At 32.9% G+C, this 23,612-nt stretch overlaps 1 protein-coding gene across 5 annotated transcripts in view; it reads left to right on the top strand.

Moving 5' to 3' along the window:
* Positions 1-2,609: 2,609 nt before the first annotated feature.
* Positions 2,610-23,612, top strand: part of LOC140057533 (transcriptional regulator Erg-like) — a 34,075-nt gene continuing 13,072 nt past the window's right edge. Inside the window, exons 1-5 of one of the 5 annotated variants that reach the window (XM_072103234.1) lie at positions 2,610-2,741; positions 16,682-17,060; positions 21,146-21,346; positions 21,634-21,822; positions 22,793-22,861. In XM_072103234.1, the coding sequence (XP_071959335.1) occupies positions 16,715-17,060; positions 21,146-21,346; positions 21,634-21,822; positions 22,793-22,861 (805 nt within the window). In that variant the 5' untranslated portion in view covers positions 2,610-2,741; positions 16,682-16,714. Of the gene's footprint in view, positions 2,742-3,436; positions 3,580-9,980; positions 10,082-15,742; positions 15,837-16,681; positions 17,061-21,145; positions 21,347-21,633; positions 21,823-22,792; positions 22,862-23,612 lie in introns of those variants that run through there. The other 4 variants (XM_072103232.1, XM_072103235.1, XM_072103231.1 and 1 more) reach the window with 4 other exon arrangements.

Genomic DNA, 23,612 nt, shown 5'->3' with positions numbered 1-23,612 from the left:
ATTTAAATTTCCTATGGTAAACATTGTTAAAATATTGAAATGAAAAGCAACGACGACGACGACCTAAATGGCCTTTATACATTACTGGGACAAACTTCCTTTAACCAATTCACAGATTATGTGCGGGCATGCCCCGTATTTGAACCATTTAATTTCTACATCCTCACAAATCGAAAGCAACTATAAGAGTTGATGATAAACGTCCCAGCACCATTAGGCATTATAAAACATTTTTGTGATATAATTATTATTATCATTAGGACATTTATATTACAATATATACAATGTTTTCATTCAAAGCTAGATAGATTATTTCCACAAAATTAAATATTTGTCCCCGATTTATTTTGTATATAAGACAAGACCACAATACAAAACAGAGTTTCTTTTACCTAATTGTGTAATAAATAACCGATATTTTGACAAAACCGTTAAAAACCGTTAAACGTCACCAATTGTTCGTTTTACATTATAATCATTATTTGCATAATAATCAGGTGTTTTCGTCAATGTCAGAGATACTTCAAACTATATTGCCAAAAAAAACAAACAAAAAAAACTTAGATATATTATAGGCAATTGTATTGTAAAACAAAACAAACTTAGATATATTATAGGCAATTGTATTGTAAAAACAAAATACTGCAACAATTGTAGGTTCAAGTCATCTAGTTGTTGTATGTCTGCTTCTATAAATTTTAAGTTGAATTTTTTAATTAAATTTAAATGTGATTTCCTTTCAAAACAATTTCCTGTATTTATAACTATTTAAATTACCGGAAATATCTAGAGAAAAACAACTTAAAATGTACCGATTTAGACAAATTCAGGCAACAAATACTGCTTACATAGGCCGAAGTCACATTTTGACTCTCTTTTAAAAACATTTAAATACATTACGGTACATGAGATACAGATCATGTGGTGCTTGAGAGAAAAATATTTGCATTTTATTGGGGGTCTATAAAAGATCACTGCACCCCACCACTATCACAAAACATATTGGGGGTCTATAAAAGATTACTGCACCCCACCACTATCACAAAACATATTGGGGGTCTATAAAAGATCACTGCACCCCACCACTATCCCAAAACATATTGGGGGTCCATACAAGATCACTGCACCCCACCACTATCCCAAAACATATTTGGGGTCTATAAAAGATCACTGCACCCCACCACTATCACAAAACATATTGGGGGTCTGTAAAAGATCACTCCACCCCACCACTCTCACAAATATATTGGGGTCTATACAAGATCACTGCACCCCACCACTATCCCAAAACATATTGGGGGTCTATAAAAGATCACTGCACCCCACCACTATCACAAAACATATTGGGGGTCTATAAAAGATCACTGCACCCCACCACTATCCCAAAACATATTGTGATCTCACAAAACATATTGGGGGTCTATACAAGATCACTGCACCCCACCACTATCACAAAACATATTGGGGGTCTATAAAAGATCACTGCACCCCACCACTATCACAAAACATATTGGGGGTCTATAAAAGATCACTGCACCCCACCACTCTCACAAAACATATTGGGGGTCTATAAAAGATCACTGCACCCCCACCACTCTCACAAAACATAACATTGTGAAGGTATATGCAAGAAGAGAATTCATTAATCACTGCACCCCCACCACTCTCACAAAACATAACATTGAGGGTATATACAAGAAGAGAATTCATTAATCACTGCACCCTCACGACTCTCACAAAACATAACATTTATTTAATTTTAGGTCGAAGTGAATAACTATATTATTGTTCAACTATATATATATATGTATTTCATAGGCCCTACATTATATTGTGTACATAATGAGTGCCCTCATATTAATTGTAAAATAATGTGAACAATTTAGTAAATAAACATAAAAATGAAGTATATTGAAATGAAATAATAATGACGATAATGATTGAATGAAGAATTAAAATAAATCATTTGTTTGTACTTGAATTGACATCAGTAACAGTTTACCCGACTAGTAGGGGGGGGGGGGGGGGTATGATGAATAACTTTTCACCGAAGATTTGCCTTCGATTTGTACTAAAAATTTGTAACTAAACGGGTCTCCGAAGAGAGGAATTATGTAATGAGAACGACTTATTCTGTATAACGGTAATTTGAGGTCAACAAAACAATTGATGATACATTATGGATTTCGTTCGTTCCGTTCAAGGAATAATTGGAAGATATACATTAATTGATTAAGGCCTATTGACTAATATACATTATTTTAATAACGTAAAATTACTATGAGCGATAGTATTATCTTTAACACACAAAATAATTTAATTATTGTGGCCAACACTTTTACCAGGAGATAACACCATAAACATAACAGTTTATACATGTTAGCACATCATGCACCATTCGAAAATATTAAAACAATCATTGATACCAAAATATATGAAATATTCAGCAATTAAAATTACAATTGACAGTTTGAAGATAATGAGAGTAATTATTAGGTCGAAAGCAAAAGCAGCGTTAACCACGTCAAACAATTACACGGAAATTCATGTGACAAACGGCGTGAATTTTGTATTATTGTTGGCATACCAACTGGGATTTTGACCGATATATTGCACCTGTACGCTATGAAACGTGCATTCCTAAATGCTAAAAGTAACGTGTTTTGTTGTAAGAGTACTATTCACTGATTTGCAAACATAAGTAGTATTTGCGGAATAAAATGGTAGCCATCATCAGATAGGTTAGTATAATACACTTGTTTATCACCAAGCTTTATCAGTATGTATTAATAATTGCTAATTCTAACTTTATATAAGTGTCGTCCATAGATTATTGCATTATAGCTAGAGGTTTCATATTATAGGTGTGTAAAATGTTTAAAATGTCTAAAATGGTAGCCATTATCAGATAGGTTAGTATAATACACTTGTTTATCACCAAGCTTTTTTATCAGTATGTATTAATAATTGCTAATTCTAACTTTATATTAGTGTCGTCCATAGATTATTGTATTATAGCTAGAGGTTTCATATTATAGGTGTGTAAAATGTTTGGTTTCTTTTAGTTCACAAAACAATACTGTGAAACGTAAAAAAAAAGAAAAACAAAATTACTGCGATGGGATAAATATAAAGAAGGTTTAGTAATATTGACGATTTAGTTGGTTGTTTATTTATAATTGAAAACAAGGTTGTTGAAAGTTGATCATTTAATAAATTTATTTTTAATATTAATTATTTGATAAATATAGGCCTATATATATTTGTTTATTGGTGTAATTATAATATTACTTTATCGCATGCCTATTAAAAGAATGCCATTATGTTGGATGATAACAGTGATGTACAAAGTAAGGCTGGAAGTGGGTGTTTCCACTCCCCAAATCTACTATTACAAGATAAATCTACTATTAATACATTAGTGAACCAAGTATTTTTGAAGGAAGTCAAACGACCGTTATCAAGACACACCGTATGTTTTAATAAAATACGGTCGGTGGCGATTAGTAAGACAAGAAGAAATCGTTTCCAAGTCTTTACATCTTAGTCCTAATTACAGTCATGGATTGTATTTTTAAGGTAAATAGATAAATCTACTACATATTAAAGTATAAAGATAGTTAGAAAATGGCAAAGGCGAGTTTTAACCTGCAGTATCCCAGAGACTATTTAAGCTCAAGAGAATCAGCGTTTAAATACTACGGGCCTAAGACTTTTGTTTATGATTTATGTAAATAACGTAAAGAGAAAGTTTTAATTAGAATAGTTTATAAACAAAATAAAGGAATGGCGTTAGGTTTCAATTTGGTATTAACGACGTCGGTATTTAAGTATTAGCAGCCTCTTAACAGGCTGCCTGGTATTTAAGTATTAGCAGCCTCTTAACAGGCTGCCTGGTGTATCATGCTAAGGATATCCCCTTCCGTACTGTACTACTTTCCTTCCTCTTCAAACTATTATTAATTTGTACAGCACAAACCTTTATAGCTTAGTTTGCAGACACTGGTCATATCATAATTATTAAATATATTATTCAACAATTAGCAGAATCTGTTGACCGAATGACATCGTTCATTTCAACTGTTTTATTGTCTTTGTCACATTGCCGGATCTATATTTTTAACCAGAATTTGGAATAATTTTTATTTTAGTGTTATAGGCCTACAGTCAGCTTTGATTCCCGTTCAAATCTATTGAATATAATAATGTATACGTATTTTACTTAATAAATAAATAGCGTTATAATGTAGTTGGTCATATTTTAGACTGGCTTTTGTTGTTGTTTGTATACTTAACATTAAACATACGGTTTAATACTATATACTTTGTATCGCCAATACTTAACATTAAACATACTGTTTAATACTATACTTTGTATCGCCAATACTTAACATTAAACATACTGTTTAATACTATACTTTGTATCGCCAATACTTAACATTAAACATACTGTTTAATACTATACTTTGTATCGCCAATACGAAACATTAAACATACTGTTTAATACTATACTTTGTATCGCCAATACTTAACATTAAACATACTGTTTAATACTATATACTTCGTATCGCCAATACTTAACATTAAACATACTGTTTAATACTATACTTCGTATCGCCAATACTTAACATTAAACATACTGTTTAATACTAAGCTTTGTATCGCCAATACGTAACATTTAACATACTTTTTAATAATACTTTGAACAGAAATGATTTGTTTGTTGACGCCAATAATACAGTAGTAGGTAGAATATGAAATGTTATCCTTTTCATTAATAACTAATCTCTGTGATTTAAAATTAATACTATATCATAATCGGTAGTGTAAGCTTAAACTAAATACATCTTCATTTACATCTTAACCGCCTGGTTTTAACTTATGCGTTATTTCGTTATAATTAGTAAGTAAGCCTTTAAAGACGAATTAAAGACTTTAAATAGGCCATTTTACAGTTTTAATAAAGTTATTAATTTTGCCCAAAAAACAACAATAAAAATGATTTCGCTTATTAAAAAAATAAACAGTTATATTTAACCAAAACCTGGTGACTTCCAGACAATGGGCTTCCGGTTGATTATTTTTCCTTTTGAATGACGCGTTTTTTTCGTCGAATTGAATAACTAGTGACATTCAAATGGCCTATCGGTATTCATTGAATAACTAGTATAATGTGACATTCAAATGGTCTATCGGTATTCATAATTATATTTTGAAGGGGAGAATAGATCTTTAAACCTCATTGTTGTAAAATGCACTATTTGGTTATTTAATAAATTAGCTTTTAAACATAACCCTTGATTTAAACATTAATTCACTAGGCCTATTTCGTTATTCAATAAATTAGCTTTTACACGTAACTCATGATTAAAACTTGATACTCATTATTTGGTTACTCAAGAAAGCTTTGAACTAACCCATGATTTAAACTTTGATGTAATATTTCAATAAGCAAGTTTCTAAGCCCAAACCCGCGACTCAAACTTTGTAATTCACTACAGTATTTCGTTATTCTATAACTAAAAATCTGACACCCGTGACTTAAAATGTGTAATTCGTTATTTCGTTATTTAATAAGTAAAAACTAAACAACCGTGACTGAAAATTGTAATTCACTATTTCGTTATTTAATAAGTAAAACTAAACACCCGTGATTTAAACTTTGTAATTTACTATTTCGTTATAAATCGATAAGTATTCTCGTGACTAAATATTCATTCAAAAAACTATTCCCGAAATATCGTACAGTATCCTGTATTCTCTTATATTGTTTGTACGTATTACCTTGTTAATAGATAAGTACATCTTTCTATTGAGTAAGTACGGTAAGCCCCGACACATATCTGATCGATATTGAATTAACCGGTAGAAGCTATTTACTTTGTCAAAATGAAAGCTATGTAACTCATTACGTAAAGCTATAGGCCTATGATACTCTTTGTAAATGTACTAATATCTCGTTATTGATCCAGTAAACTTTTGTACTCTTGGACATTGGTTGTAGGTAACTCGTATAGGTATTAGGCCCACTGATAACGATATCTCGTTATAGATCCAGTAAACGTTTTGCTCTTTTGGACATTGGTTGTAGGTAACTCGTATAGGTATTATGCCCACTGATAACGATATCTCGTTATAGATCCAGTAAACTTTTGTACTCTTTCGGAAATTGGTTGTAGGTAACTCGTATAGGTATTAGGCCCACTGATAACGATATCTCGTTATAGATCCAGTAAACTTTTGTACTCTTTCGGAAATTGGTTGTAGGTAACTCGTATAGGTAGGCATTAGGCCCACTGATAACGATATCTCGTTATAGATCCATAAACTGTTGTACTCTTTCGGACATTGGTTGTAGGTAACTCGTATAGGTATTATGCCCACTGATAACGATATCTCGTTATAGATCCAGTAAACTTTTGTACTCTTTCGGAAATTGGTTGAAGGTAACTCGTATAGGTATTAGGCCCACTGATAGATCCAGTAAACTTTTGTACTCTTTCGGAAATTGGTTGTAGGTAACTCGTATAGGTATTAGGCCCACTGATAACGATATCTCGTTATAGATCCAGTAAACGTTTTACTCTTTTGGACATTGGTTGTAGGTAACTCGTATAGGTATTAGGCCCACTGATAACGATATCTCGTTATAGATCCAGTAAACTTTTGTACTCTTTTGGACATTGGTTGTAGATAACTCTTATAGGTATTCGGCCCACTGATAACAATATCTTGTTATAGTTCCAGTAAACTTTGTATTCTTTTGTATAGGTATTAGGCCCATGCCAGAATTCTGGTTATTATCACTTCATTGAATAGTTTACCGGGCGGTTGTTACGTTTTTTACACTTGCTTGATACGTTTCAAACCTCCTATTTCATTTTTTAGGCATATAATGTTGTTTTCTTGCAATAATTCTAATATATCTTAATTGAATGTAAATATATAGAAAGTATGTGGCTTATAGTTTTATTGTGAATAAGTAGGTTCTGTTAATTTAATATTTAATTATTTCTGTGTTTGTGATAAAGGATATTTTTTTATTGGTTTATTGAAATACGGTGTTTGAAAGTAGGTAAAACTTCACTGAATGGCATATATTAATTGCATATAGTATTTTTATTATGCCCTAATTACAATACAGTATTTAAAAATAGCTGAATCTGCATTAATAACTAAATAATAAAATCGAGAGTTGAACATGCGCACGTGGACTTGGTATTCCAGCCGTTTAGGAATAATGTCTTCCATACCTTCTCTCTAAGGAGGCCTAAGAACTAGAGGTGGGAGCTGATTTTAAGTTTTCATTAATATCATAATTTATTGAAATCATTTAGTCTAAAAAACATTTCATAACTTTCAAATCTTTTTTAAATTACTATTTAAAATTAAAAAATGTGCTATATTTTGATATTTTATTATGACTTTACTTGTTTGGACCTATACGCAAGTGTGCGACTAACGGGCGAATACGCAAGTGTGCGACTAACGGACGAATACGCAAGTGTGCGACTAAAGCTTGGTTCCCACTAGAACGTAACGCAAGGACGTAAACGCAACGCAAGCGTTTTAACCAATGACAAGCGAAGTTATAGACAGTTAGCAATCACAAGCGAATAAGCCATCGCTTGTGATTGGTCAATTCAGTTGCGTTGCGTTACGTCCTTGTGTTGCGTCGCTAGTGGGAACCACGCTTAACGGGCGAATACGCAAGTGTACGACTAACGGGCGAATACGCAAGTGTGCGACTAACGGACGAATACGCAAGTGTGCGACTAACGGGCGAATACGCAAGTGTGCGACTAACGGACGAATCTCCAATAAATAAAATAAATTATTGGCCTAATGCTATTGACCTCGGTAGGACAATGTTACTACGAATTTAAAATGTAAGTTCTTTGAAAAATATCCAAACGTTGTTTGAATATTATATTATTGATAACATTATTGTTTTAGTGTTCTCAAGCGTGAATGAAAGAAGTTCTTATTAAGGTTCACCTAAGCACTTTGTACCGGAAAGCGTTGTAATCTATGCATCCTTGTGGTTATCGAGGTACTCATTTAGCGGAAATGGCCCTGCCTGCGCTGCAAAGATGATCTAGATAACAAGTCCTTTAAACCATCATTCCACCAATATTCACAACACAAAAACAATAACTCTATGTAACAAACCACTCCTTTTTAAGCTCAATCATAGTGAACTTAGCTGTACTCGTCAAATTAACAGGAAGTTTTTAATAATTGTCTTCCCATAAGTTTTCCCATGTTACTGTTTATATTGTTTAAAACGTAAGTTCCTGCTGAAGAGTTTGTTTTTCCATAACCAAGAATCTGTATATTTAATGTCACATTTTATACAGCGCATTATTCCGATATCTCAATGCGTTATTCATCTATATATAAATTATTATTATTAATTTATAACTTTAAAATCAATCATAGAAATTTCAAAAGTTAAGGTAAATTTGGAAATTTGATTCTGTCTAAAGAAATAAACCATGGGAGCGTGATTCACTTATCCCTGGTTTAAATACTATGGTACTGAAATGGAGGTTGATGGGTTAATTAAGAATTTAAGAGTTTATTTAAATGGACAATAATATGGAAATTAATATTGAAATATTTTTCTATTTGAAAAATAACTGTTATGTTATCTCTTCAGATTTCTTTTATTAAATAACATCATTTCGAATTAGGTGTAGTCAATTTGCAAAACAAAATTATTTCAAATCAGTTAGGCAAAGAATAAACTTAACAAGCTTTACTTATAATATTAAAGATCAAGATGTTATAACACAATGTTGAAATTGTGTCTTAAAAAAAAACAATAATGAAAAAATGTTTTAAAAGCTTTACAGATTTTTATAACAATGTTATTAAAAAAAAGTTAAGACATTGTTGTTGTTCACCCACAAAGAAAATTGATAACGAGTCTTTGTGACGCCTACATCGTGACTTTCTGTTAATGTTGCAATCACAATTATAATACAAAATGCCTATTCTGCACACACCACACACCTGAGTGTTTCACAATAATAACAAACATGGTTTCAATCATATTCATTTTCTTCTTAGGACCTAGACAGTTGTATGATTGAAACACACATTATAAAGCTATTTTAGTAGAATGTTTAATAAATTAATGTAAAATCAAATAAAGGGTTTAAAAGAAAAAAAACCAAAATTATGGAAAATGTCTGAATGGTTTGTAATTTGAATGTCACGATGAAGAACACAGTTTTATATTGTTTATATTATTAGGAAACGAAATATATTGTTGAATATATAAATATATGATTTTACTTAATTTTACCATTTTTTGTTTGTAAAGATCAGCTTGGAAAAACCATCCTAAAATATTTATGAAATAAAATTTGTACGGTATACAGCTACTACATTTGAAAATAACCCACAAACATAATATCTTTCACTATAGCCTTAATTAACATGTCAAAACAAGTGCAAGAAATATAATATTGTGTTGTTTATAACTAACAATATGTCGTGGGGAAATACTGGATAGTAGAAGCCGGGGTCTTAAAAAACAAGTGCAAGAAATATAATATTGTGTTGTTTATAAATAACAATATGTCGTGGGGAAATACTATAATATTGTGTTGTTTATAACTAACAATATGTCGTGGGGAAATACTGGATAGTAAAAGCCGGGGTCTTAAACCTCATCAATGATTTATGTGTAAAATACTATAGGAAACGTTTGTCTATAGATAAGAGCGGGGACTGTGTTGCAGGCCGATAGGTTGCCGTTTTATTCGCTTAATTGTCAACTTCCTTATTATCTATGCTTCTAATTAAACGCAATTTGTTGGATTCAAATCTTGAAAATGGGATAAGTTTTGGCAAAACCTTACCTGGAAACACCCTGTTCATTCACTAATCACGTTTGAATGCGATTATTGCCAGATTTGCTTTCTTTTCGTTGAATTACATAAAGGTTATAATTTAAGAGCGTGATCATTGAGTATTCAAAAACAGAATAGTGAACATGTCGGATGATAATAATACTGAGTTTAAGGAGACAGTGACATCAAATGCTGCGACAATTCAGTACCAAGTAAAGGTAAATTAACCTCAGATATTCTTTTTTTTAAACAATTGTAAAGTAGGAATATTATATTATAAATTCTTTATCGTTTTCTATTGTGCTGTTTTTTTGATATCGGTGAAGTGTAGTGGGCCTATGCGGCGATAAATAATAATAATATTAAGTGTTATCCAATACAACGGTTATACGCTCATGAAACAGAATAAAACGCCTGTATTCTTGTCCCTTATTCAGACACAAAATAGCCCCATAAATGTAAACATTACTTTAATAAAAAACAAAGGTTATAATTTCAGTCAGTCCTAATTTAGTATTAACATGTACTCAACAGTAATTATACAAAACATGAATAAATTTAGTTATATCTTTAGTATTTGTAATAACTCATTCTGCTTCAGCTCGCTTGTTTTATTCCCATTTCCAGTATGTATAGATATTGCCTTTCCTGGAGGTATGTTTGGAAAAAACTTATATCATCGGATATAAAAGATTGTCAATATTTAAGGAAAACATTTAATCCAATTGTAAGCTAAACAGTCAAAATATTAATTATAAATATTTTATGCAATGATGTTTAAATAGGAAAGGTCGTTGCTATAGGCACACGTTTATCATGTTTTTAAACACTATATTTTCATCGACAAAAGCTTTGCATAATCGTAATGTATTGAATAGGACATTTGTATATACCTTCAAAGGACAGGTGTTTTATTTAGAGGCAAAGTAACGCACCATTGATGTAACTTTCAGTAAGTATTGTTACATTTCCTGTATAAAATATTAGTAATTCATTGCGAGAACATACAGCAGTAAGTAGGCCTTATGTGTAATAGTAAAGTGACGTACCTTTTATTTTATTACAAAAATAATAATTATTAGTTTTTATCGCCTTTAATTTAGAATTTTAAATTTTCAAATATTGAAATCAGTTTCGATTTCTTCAAAAACAAAATCAAATGCATTATTTTAATAGTAGAGAGGATGTGCTAAGAAATTCAAATTAATTTAAAGTGAGGAAATACACGATTCGAAAAAAAATTTCGTTTTTTTACAGTCGTATTTTTGCAATTATTCTAGTAATATTTATTATATATCAACGTGATTTGAACTCTATACCTAACCTTTACTAGGCGAATCTTAGACCTACTAGGAGTTGATATATCCGCCTTTTTTAACGTTTATCGTATGCATTCTTGCTGATCATAGGGTTCTCGCGAGTTGTACTTTGATAATTGGCTGGAAGTACCTATTGACAATTAAAATGTGTACGCTCACTTTCAGAATCGTTAAAACTATACTTGAGCCTACTCATAAGGACCGTTATTTGAGATGTACCACATCATCCTTGTACCACACCGTTCACAGGCCTCGCAATATCATATAAAGAATGCATATAGGCTCATCTTTCAGCTCTCCTGGTTAAATTTTAGTAACTTGTATACTAACAATTGTTAGGGTACTCATCGCGTGTAAAAACAATATGGCGAAAGTTCGCCTGTGACGAGAGACGTAACCAACGTAACGTGATCAATTAACTCCCTAGCATTATGTGAAATGTCATGCAAACTACACAAAATGTGGTTAGATATAATAATACATTAGAAAGCCTTTTTCCTACAATTTTTGGAAAAGCATTCTCCCCACAAATTTTAAAAACAGCGCAAACTTTCTATAATAGGATTTAACATAAAACAAAATATTCCTTTGCTCCATCCCCACCGTATGTATAATAAACGTCTTGGGATACTTTTCCCATACCTCGTTAATTGGTTACTCAAATACTAATAGTTTCTAAACAAAATAGTTTTAACATTATGCTCTGGTAAACTTATCAGGGATATGATTAATGTGCATGTGCATTATTCTTTAATTGCAGGGTCAAGCTTACAAAGTTCTCATAATCCCTTCAAATTTGTAAAATTCTATTCTGAAGTATAGAGAAATAAAGTTGATTGTAATGTATTATGAAGTATTTAAATTCGATAGTCTATGTTGGCATTCTAACCTGAAGTACAACGGAACGTTAGGAGGCGAACTGCTGGTATTTTTATCTTAATTCAATAGTCTTGTTGCCATTCTGACCGTAAGTACAGTAGAATGGTAGGAAACAAACTGCTGGTGTTGTCATCTTAATTCGATTGTCTTGTTGCCATTCTAAGCTTAAGTCAATAGAATGGTAGGAGGGAAACTGCTGGTGTTGTCATCTTAATTCGATAGTCTATGTTGCCATTCTAAGATTAAGTCAGTAGAATGGTAGGAGGCGAACTGCTGGTGTTGTCAACTTAATTCGATAGTCTTGTTGCCATTCTAAGCGTAAGTCAGTAGAATGGTAGAAGGCAAACTGCTGGTGTTGTCATCTTAATTCGATAGTCTTGTTGCCATTCTAAGCGTAAGTCAGTAGAATGGTAGGAGGCAAACTGCTGGTGTTGTCATCTTAAATTGATAGTCTTGTTGCCATTCTAAGCTTAAGTCAATAGAATGGTAGGAGGGAAACTGCTGGTGTTGTCATCTTAATTCGATAATCTATGTTGCCATTCTAAGATTAAGTCAGTAGAATGGTAGGAGGCGAACTGCTGGTGTTGTCAACTTAATTCGATAGTCTTGTTGCCATTCTAAGCGTAAGTCAGTAGAATGGTAGAAGGCAAACTGCTGGTGTTGTCATCTTAATTCGATAGTCTTGTTGCCATTCTAAGCGTAAGTCAGTAGAATGGTAGGAGGCAAACTGCTGGTGTTGTCATCTTAAATTGATAGTCTTGTTGCCATTCTAAGCGTAAGTCAGTAGAATGGTAGGAGGCAAACTGTTGGTGTTGTCATCTTAAATTGATTGTCTTGTTGCCATTCTAAGCGTAAGTCAGTAGAATGGTAGGAGGCAAACTGTTGGTGTTGTCATCTTAATTTGATAGTCTTGTTGCCATTCTAAGCGTAAGTCAGTAGAATGGTAGGAGGCAAACTGCTGGTGTTGTCATCTTAAATTGATTGTCTTGTTGCCATTCTAAGCGTAAGTCAGTAGAATGGTAGGAGGCAAACTGTTGGTGTTGTCATCTTAATTTGATAGTCTTGTTGCCATTCTAAGCGTAAGTCAGTAGAATGGTAGAAGGCAAACTGCTGGTGTTGTCATCTTAATTCGATAGTCTTGTTGCCATTCTAAGCGTAAGTCAGTAGAATGGTAGAAGGCAAACTGCTGGTGTTGTCATCTTATTTCGATAGTCTTGTTGCCATTCTAAGCGTAAGTCAGTAGAATGGTAGAAGGCAAACTGCTGGTGTTGTCATCTTAATTCGATAGTCCTGTTGCCATTCTAAGCGTAAGTCAGTAGAATGGTAGGAGGCAAACTGTTGGTGTTGTCATCTTAATTTGATAGTCTTGTTGCCATTCTAAGCTTAAGTCAGTAGAATGGTAGGAGGCAAACTGTTGGTGTTGTCATCTTAATTTGATAGTCTTGTTGCCATTCTAAGCGTAAGTCAGTAGAATGGTAGAAGGCAAGCTGCTGGTGTTGTCATCTTAATTCGATAGTCTTGTTGCCATTCTAAGCGTAAGTCAGTAGAATGGTAGAAGGCAAACTGCTGGTGTTGTCATCTTAATTTGATAGTCTTGTTGCCATTCTAAGCTTAAGTCAGTAGAATGGTAGGAGGCAAACTGTTGGTGTTGTCATCTTAATTTGATAGTCTTGTTGCCATTCTAAGCTTAAGTCAGTAGAATGGTAGGAGGCAAACTGTTGGTGTTGTCATCTTAATTTGATAGTCTTGTTGCCATTCTAAGCGTAAGTCAGTAGAATGGTAGAAGGCAAACTGCTGGTGTTGTCATCTTAATTCGATAGTCTTGTTGCCATTCTAAGCGTAAGTCAGTAGAATGGTAGAAGGCAAACTGCTGGTGTTGTCATCTTAATTCGATAGTCTTGTTGTCATTCTAAGCGTAAGTCAGTAGAATGGTAGAAGGCAAACTGCTGGTGTTGTCATCTTATTTCGATAGTCTTGTTGCCATTCTAAGCGTAAGTCAGTAGAATGGTAGAAGGCAAACTGCTGGTGTTGTCATCTTAATTCGATAGTCCTGTTGCCATTCTAAGCGTAAGTCAGTAGAATGGTAGGAGGCAAACTGTTGGTGTTGTCATCTTAATTTGATAGTCTTGTTGCCATTCTAAGCGTAAGTCAGTAGAATGGTAGGAGGCAAACTGTTGGTGTTGTCATCTTAATTTGATAGTCTTGTTGCCATTCTAAGCGTAAGTCAGTAGAATGGTAGGAGGCAAACTGCTGGAGTTGTCATCTTATTTCGATAGTCTTGTTGCCATTCTAAGTCTAAGTCAGTAGAATGGTAGGAGGCGAACTGTTGGTGTTGTCATCTTAATTTGATAGTCTATGTTGCCATTCTAACCTGAAGTACAGCGGAACGTTAGGAGGAGAACTGCTGGTGTTGTCATCTTAATTTGATAGTCTTGTTGGCATTCTGATATGAACTACAGTAAAACGTTATTATTAGTATTTATTTTGTTTAATGATTTCTTAGTATCAATATATTTCTTGTATATTTTATTTTGATTAAAGATTTATTAGCTGTATACTATCGCCGATTTTCAATTATTGACAATAAAAAAAGGAACAACGTAAACTATTTATTGACTTCTTTTAGGCTGTGAAAGATGGGATACGTATAAGATGGGGTATTTGACATGGCCACGTAAAAGATGGGATATTTGACATGGCCACGTAAAATATGGGATATTTGACATGGCCACGTAAAAGATGGGACATGGCCACGTAAAAGATGGGATACTTTATATGACCACGTAAAAGATGGAATATTTGACATGGCCACGTAAAATATGAGATATTAGACATGGCCACGTAAAATATCGGATATTTGACATGACCACGTAAAAGATGGGATATTTGACATGACCACGTAAAAGATAGGATATTTGACATGGGCACGTAAAAGATGGGGTATTTGAAAGGCCACGTAAAAGATGGGATATTTGACATGGTCACGTAAAAGATGGGATATTTGACATGGCCACGTAAAATATGGATTTCTTTTACCATTGAGCGATGTAAATTATGGATTTCTTTGGCAATCTTGTATTAGGCTACGTACAAGATAGGATTCTTTTGATATTGAATAGGAAACCATACGCATTTCATAGTTTTCGTTTAGTGCTTTTTGAGCCGGAATGGTTCGTTGTTTTCCTGACGCTCTTTTAAATGTCGTTCTCAATACTTCCCGAGTGTAATTGATAGATAAGCCATGCAGTAATTGCTGTTTCCACCGTGACATAATTTGGCCCGTGCTTCAATTGAAACATAGGCCTATTTTGAACACTAAACGTAAACACTGGGCATACACAATGTAACTCTAAAGACAGGGCATTTTTTGTAGTAGATTTTGCTCCTTTATTTTATTTAGTTTATCGCTATTTCCATATTTAGATCAATCGAATTTTTTTCCAGAAATTTAAATTCATTTGAATACCTTATAGGTTCTAATCATCAATAGTAAAAAATATAATAACTTTAAAACAAATTTTATAAAAATACTAAAAGAAGGAAAAAATAAACTTTGCGAAAACTAAGGTAATTGTTTGCAATAGAGAGGTTTGGTAGAAGGAAGTGTAGAGGAACTTAACTGGTTAAGCAGAAATGACGATTTCCTGTGTGTTTCCTGTATAGTCGAGTCATTGTTAGCGTCATGTGGACTTGAGTTTTCCTGTCCAAACGATCGCTTCTTCTTCTTTTGGCTGCTACGTTCAAGGGTTTCCGATACAAAATGGAAGGGCAAACGGTAAGAATCACGTAATTGGGACTATGAAATGTTTTATTATTATTATCGAAGTATCAATTTTGATTCGTTATAATGTCTATATACAATGCCGTAAACCGCGTACTCAATTTGTATTAGTGTTATCTTACTTATACTCATGTATAGGTTAGTCGAATTTATATATTAGCCAATGTATGCAATGTAATCTTACTTGATGTAATTATCTTCGTCATTTTCCGCATGCCAGTTTTATTAATACCGTACTTTTATTTCATACAATTATTTAAAGTTTTGTTATGTTTGTTTGGTTGATGGCAGTTTTATTGTTATGAGTTTGTTCGACTCACTGGACAGTAATCAGCCGTAGTCTAAAATAATTATTTATCTAATACTATATCATATTACAACCGATGGATGTTCTACAGTAGGAATAAACGTCTTTTTTGATAGAAAAGTTTATAATTTATTACAGGGACTTCAATATAACAAAAACAATGCATATTACAATGTAACTTAGTCACATTGAAGGTTTTGTCAACTTTAGAAACTATACCTAAGTAACAGACATTTACATTTTGGGTCATTATGATTTGAAAAACAAGTTTTAGTATGAAGTTTCATAAATGTAATATTATGCTTAGCACGTGTAGAGTTACCCTTATTGATTATCCGATGTCAAATTATTCAATTTCCTGGTTTTTCATGAATTTCCTCCTATTTTGTCACTGTTTCATAAACAGGAGGTTTCTGAAGCGGTTTGTCCATGTACACAACAACCGACAAACAACAGGACATAATATTAACGAATTGTTTCCATTCAATTAACATTTCATTTTGAAACAGATTTTATGCCTTGTTTCTCACAGGAGGCACTCTGTGTTGTTGGTGAAGACCAGTCTATGTTTGAAGCAAGTTATCAACAGCAAGAAACCAAACCAACTATTTCATCAATTGAAGCATTACAAGCAGCAAAGACCAAAGCGTCGCCCCTTACACCAGTCCAGGAGTCTTGGAATTCTTGTGTATCAAGTATGAAACAAGAAGTTGACACTGATGGCGTGGCAGGAGCTAGGGTAGATTCAGAGAGTCCATTAGATTGTAGTGTTGGCAAGCGTCAGGGTATGAGTGAACCACAACCAGCACCACCATATCCATGTCCACCTTTTACAGCAACTACAGAAGAAAGACCTCGATCTCCTCCTCCAAATGTAACAACTACTGAAAAAAGAGTCATTGTGCCAGCAGGTATGTAGGAAACCAGTTTGTTACTTGCTTAAGTTAATTTTGTGTACAGAGGGTTAACCAAAACTAATGTATTATCATTTATCGATAGCCAACGTAATTTATAATTATTTAAAATTATGTTTGAAAACGCTAAATTTGCATTACATTTATGTACTGCGAATACCTTGAAAATTGTACCACAATATACTATGCATGAAATGAAGCCGCAACTGTCAAAATTTGACTGGAAAATGGATAAACCTAAGACGGTTAACCGTACCGTATGGTACGATACAGCTATAATTGGACTGGACATGATATTAAATGGCTACCATAACACTATGAAGGAAACAACAACTGTAAAGGAATATTTTACCAAATTTCATGTTCTACAATAACTGTGAAAAGAGGAAACATTTGGTACGGTACCAACAAATAAAACTGACCATTTGGAATAGACAACAATCAGTATAAAAGTTTAAAAAAACGGAAATTGAGCTATTTAACCTTACATCATAAAACTGCAGTTATAATAATCCAATGGCTAATCGAGTTTGTAATCCAGTCAACAGTGGTTCGGGAGGCTATATTGATAAATACTTTGACCATTATATGATAGGGATGCTATATTGTAATCCAGTCAACAGTGGTTTGGGAGGCTATATTGATAAATACTTTGACCATTATATGATAGGGAGGCTATATTGTAATCCAGTCAACAGTGGTTCGGGAGGCTATATTGATAAATACTTTGACCAATATAGGTACTTTAGGCCTACATTTTGTTTAGTATGTTATACAACATCAGTAACAACATTACATTAATTATCTAATATCCATAATCATCGATTGTGATTTGATTTTGTACGAATAATATTTTAAAGATAAATAAACTAAATTATTTTTTTTGTAAATAAAAAACTAGTAGGCCTACTAACGGATCAAAACGTTCTGTATACACTCCTTTTCCGTTATGAACTGAGCCAATGCGAAGCGCACCTAGTCCTTTCCGGTTTTCTCTCCGTAATCTTTCTTAATCTTTGTCTATTGTTCATAACAAGAATCTGTTATTATTGTTGTTATGGTATAAACCAGTGTTATAACCTTACTTTTGTGTTACTATGATATATGCTATCATTTTAATTTGTTAGAATATTCAATTTAACAAATTCAAAACAAATTAGTTAATACAAAGAAGCAGTAGACAAATACATGAAGTAAATAAGGATTCTTTATTTAAAAAAAGAGAAATGCCTGTTTTAGAAGGTGATGCCAAGGTCACAGAAGAATAGTTTATCTGCCAAAATTCCATAACGATATAGATCGTGAGTAAAACACCTGCAACTTACACTCAAATAAGCAGCATTTTATTCTCATGCTGTTATCAGCATATTCCTTCGCTTTCAAATCGATTTAGTAATCACATCTACTTTAATATTCTCTTCAAGTATATTGTGTTCTCTTTTTTAATATTCTACGGAGCATTGTTCCAACTTATCAATCAGGCTTGTTCATTTACAAACAGGTGTTCAAATCTTTTGTATAACTTCCAAGCCCTCGAATGAAAACCATTTCCAATAAGCTAAATTAGAGAAAATACACAACGAAGAAAGTTGAACATATTTTACTGAAGTAAAATATCGTTGTTCAACCCTGAATATGCCTATAATATATATAGGCATATATAATATAATATATATAGGCATATATATAATGAAATACCTTTATGATAACATTTGTTTCGTTGCATAGTAGTTTTATGCATTGGCGTGTTGAAAAATTAAAAATATTAGAATTGGAATTGATAACTAAGTAAGTTTAATAGCATGAGGCCTATAACATTTGTTATTTACGTTGTTATGAAATCAGCAGAATGGATCTAACCTGTTGGGTCATCTTATCGTCATCTGCACCCGAGACGGATATCATTGTCTAGCGAAATAAATAGCCATCATGTTTTTTAACAGCAACTTTCGTCCCATATTCTGGCGGCGTCTCCTGACACTATACTACAGAACCTCCTTTTTTATGTACGACCATTGAGGAATTACTTTCTCTCATGTTACAGCTGTTCATCACCTTGTGATAATTAATATATATTTTGGATTTTTATAAATAATTTATCAATAACAAACCATAATTAAAATTTTTGTTTATTTTCCACAAAACCTTTTACAATAGATATAATAGACTATAAACATTAACGAAATAGTTTGTACGATAATATGAATTGTCAATAATAAATAGTGATTTCACCTATAAACAGCAAAGTAAATAAAATATTAATTTAGAAACGTTAGATGAACTCACACAAGACAAAAAAAAATAATATTAATTTAGTATTGTGCATATTAATAATAATTGACTCGTTTGGAGATAGCTATTGTACAGACAAAATGCTGTGGGTTTATGGATTGGGCCTAAACTCAGTTTCATTATAATCGTTTTTATGGTTTATCGTATATTAATTTAGAGAATATTATTAAAATAACCGCTTGTTGTGTGTATTCTCTTATACACATGGATATTCATTTACAAAGAGAATATACCTGCTTCTCAACTCAAATGCTTTCCTGCCTGCCTCACAACTTAAACAATGATAAGTTAGATTTACTAAATTTATTATAGGCCCCTTTTCACAGGTTAAGCCATACACTTTGTTGTCGTTATAAAATCAAATTTGAAGAATAGCACGAAAGCCCCTGGTCTAATGGTTCGTACATCTGCATATCAAGCAGAATGTTCCGGGTTCAAATCTCATATATTTCCTCATCTTTATCGTTTCAAATAAATAGATACATTATCAGTATATATCAGCAGGCTGTTTCGTGTGTGTTTGTTATAATAGGCGGTTTATAGTATAGTGCACAAAATAAGTGGTTTGCTAGCACTGTTACTGCAGTAAATAAGACAAAGTGGTTTGCTAGCACTGTTACTGCAGTAAATTGTGTAGACTGAGCGTAAAGAAGTGACAAACCGGATGCCGAGTCACATCAACCTTGCAATACAGGAAGAAAATGTAAATCGCAAGCGGCATTAAAACAATCAATTTATTAAGTATAACAATATGATATACATTAAGTTAACAGTTATCAAAATGTACAGCACCGAGTAAGATATTGTTGTAGCTTAAAATAAATTGTAATATTACTGATAAAATCACGGTTTTCATATTGTTCTGAAGTAGAAGAAGTACAGTTTGAAAATAACTTTGATTATTCATTCAAACGATTTTTAAAATACTATACATACACGTAGGCCTACATCATTCTGAAATTAAATACAATTATTTATTGATAAATGGTTAAAAATGATATGTGATTGGTTTTTTGTTTCTGTGTCTTCAACATTAAATGATATGTGATTGGTTTTTTGTTTGTGTGTCTTCAACATTTATGATATGTGATTGGTTTTTTGTTTGTGTGTCTTCAACATTAGATCATAATGTTGATTACTGGTGTAATAATGAAAAGTGTCATAATGTAGTTATTAATTATTTTAAAATAAGTAAGTCGAATTGGACAAATCGGAAGTATACAAACGTATTGGCACGTACAAGTTTTATTTGTATGGAGGTCAGTGGCCGGGGTACATTTTGTCACAGACGATGTACCCAAGGAAGAAGCAATTACTGGCGGGAAATATCCAATTTGCTCAAACGAGAGCGTGTTATCGCGTGTTAGGTGAATGCTTGACACTACACAAGTTCAACCAGTTAAACCAGTAAACATAATATAAAGCACTTCTAACAAGGTCATGGGAAATAATAAAGACAAAAATATACGTAATTACTAGAAAAATGTTTTATTTGACATAAAAAAAGAAACAAAAACTGAACTCCGGGTAACAGATATTAATTATTAGCTGCAATTGGTGTGGTAACACAGCGTTTGATCTCATTTGGCCGTCTGATTATCATGTTTCTTGTAATACATTATGAGGAAAGAAATTACATTATATGTAATATAGAGATCTATGTAGCATTTTGATATTTTGTTATCTTCTTTTATTTTCTTATCTATTTTGGAAGTTTAGGCCTAAACATAGGCCTAAATGCGAATTAATAATAATTTTGACTAAATAAGTGAATATAAATTTGTTTTTAGATCCCAATATGTGGAGCACTGAACATGTCCAACAGTGGGTTGAGTGGGCTGTTCGAGAATATTCTCTACAGGATGTACAAGTAACAAGATTCAGCATGGATGGAAAACAATTATGTAAAATGAACAGAGACGATTTCATCCGGATTACAAGTGCATATAATGCTGAGGTCCTTATGTCACATTTGAATTTTTTGAAACAAAGTAAGTGGACAAAAAAACCCCACAAAAGGTCTTTTTTGGATTTTTTGACAGTTCGTCGAATAAAATGGTATAGCCACACTTATAAAGTTGTCGATGAACAACTGAGGGCGTTGTTTTGAATTTGTTATAAGCTGCATTTTTGCCGAATAGATCTTCGTCCGTTTACTACAGAACTATTGGTCTACTGATCCTTTGGAAATATTGTAATTTACAAACATCTTAGAACTAAATAATAGCAAACATTGAGTAATTCTTACATTTTAAAAGTCTTAATTTCATAATAACAGCTCCGTTGCCTAATTTGACGTCAGAAGACGTAGATAAAGCGTTGCAACCCTCTCCAAGAGGTCCCGTGCCAACACAAGGTAAAATGATGGACTTTAATGGACTGCCTGTAAATCGTCACGAGCCTGACCGATACAACAACAACAACAACAACACCACTAGCAAGCAGCATGTTACTCCTTCGTTTCCTGGTAACCAAAACTAATGATTTCTAACTAATGCTAATTTATTCTGTAATATGAATGTTGGATGATACTCTGAATGCGTTATGAATTGTGAATGATATTTGGTAACAAATGCATTGTGAACTCCACTAGGCCATATCTGGTATAAGGGCCTCTGTAATATTATGTAAGGTGTTAACATTTTTATACTGTTTCTTTACATCTGCATGTTGTAAAGCCTGTGCAGTCTTCATGTTATAATGACACTAGTCCTACCACATTTTCAGACTACTTTTATGTAAATATATTGCATTTTCTTTACGCTTCATTTGTATAAATTCCCTTTGTGTTATAAACCTAAACAGCGCCCTCTTTCAAACAATGTTCAACTTTATAGCATCCGATCGTGCATAATTACAATGAATTATCATTAAAAATCATAAAATTATCACCACCATTAGTACCAACAAGGTCAATCATAACTGTTATCATTGGCAACATTTCAAATTGCATCAAGTGACGTAGTGGTAAGGGGGGGAATTAGCCATAAATCTGAGGCGGGATGTTGGCTCGTCCACGATTCAGCCTAGTTAGGCTGCATACGTTATTTCAATTCATTATTTTTTCTACCTACTCATTTTGTTTATCTACCTATACCTTATTTCTTTTCGTCCATCCAAAATAGCTGATCTATCTTTGTTGTATGCCTTTAATCCACTACCTATATTCCGTCGGTTCAATAAACTTGATCAAGCACAACTTTTATTCCTTCCACCCTATTATACTTTATGTCCGCACACCACCCATTTCTTCATTCACATGATCGTTTCCTACAAAGCAATATTACCTCTATTAAATTTTCCCATATTCATTTTCCAAAATTCTTTAATTCATTGGTGTTTATCCACCCGATAGTTAGGTCCACGTCTGTACAAAGCCCCCAGTTTCTACGTCACACCACACAATCTTACTAAACAACAAACATGTTTTATTGCAGGAAGCACAGCTTTTCCATACCCAAATTCTACGACTCCAGTGGATACATCATCACGCATGCCCAGGAACGGTAAGATTTATACACTTGCTTCTGTGTCCCAATTAAAAACTTAACAGTGAAAATTCCGTCATTTTGATATGCATGCAATAACAAACATGAGTGTATAAGAAACAAACGCCGCCACTCTATTAGTATTATACATTCAGCCGACAGATACATTCTAAACCGTCCAGTGATATACTATGAATTGATTTATAAACGGCGAAGATGAGGAAATATGTGAGAATGATAAAAAGCCGTCCCAACTGAGATTCGAACCCAGAATCGGCTTGATATCTACCATTAGTTTAAACCACCAGTGAGATAAAAACTCTTAAATGCATTCTCAACGTGGTTCTACTTTATAATTTTGATCCGGTCACTGATACCCACAGCGTTTTTTGCTTTTTGATTCACAAAATATCATTTAGGCCTACAGGTTAGAAGAAATTCTAAACCACACAGTTATATACTGAAAAATAACTAATTTTGAAACGATAAAGTTGAGGATGTGAGAATAAGGAAAACAAAATAATAAATATAATTACACTTAAGATAGTACTTTCAATATCCAACAGTAACATAGTTTGAATCTGAGATGACATTATCAGTCATGAATTTCAAAACCATTAACCATTATTTAGTTGTTTTGACCAAAGTAAATCCAGTGCGATGCGGCAACACCCCGTAGTCACCATAACCTTCCGTATCACCGTATAACCATAACTAAACCTAGTACCTGCCGGATAAATGTATTGTGATACCTTCCGTATCACCGTAT

The sequence above is a fragment of the Antedon mediterranea genome, chromosome 8, assembly GCF_964355755.1.
Source record: "Antedon mediterranea chromosome 8, ecAntMedi1.1, whole genome shotgun sequence".
Classification (NCBI taxonomy): Eukaryota; Metazoa; Echinodermata; class Crinoidea; order Comatulida; family Antedonidae; genus Antedon; species Antedon mediterranea.
Note: the sequence above shows the minus strand (reverse complement) of the source record. Positions and strands in the feature narration are given on the sequence as shown.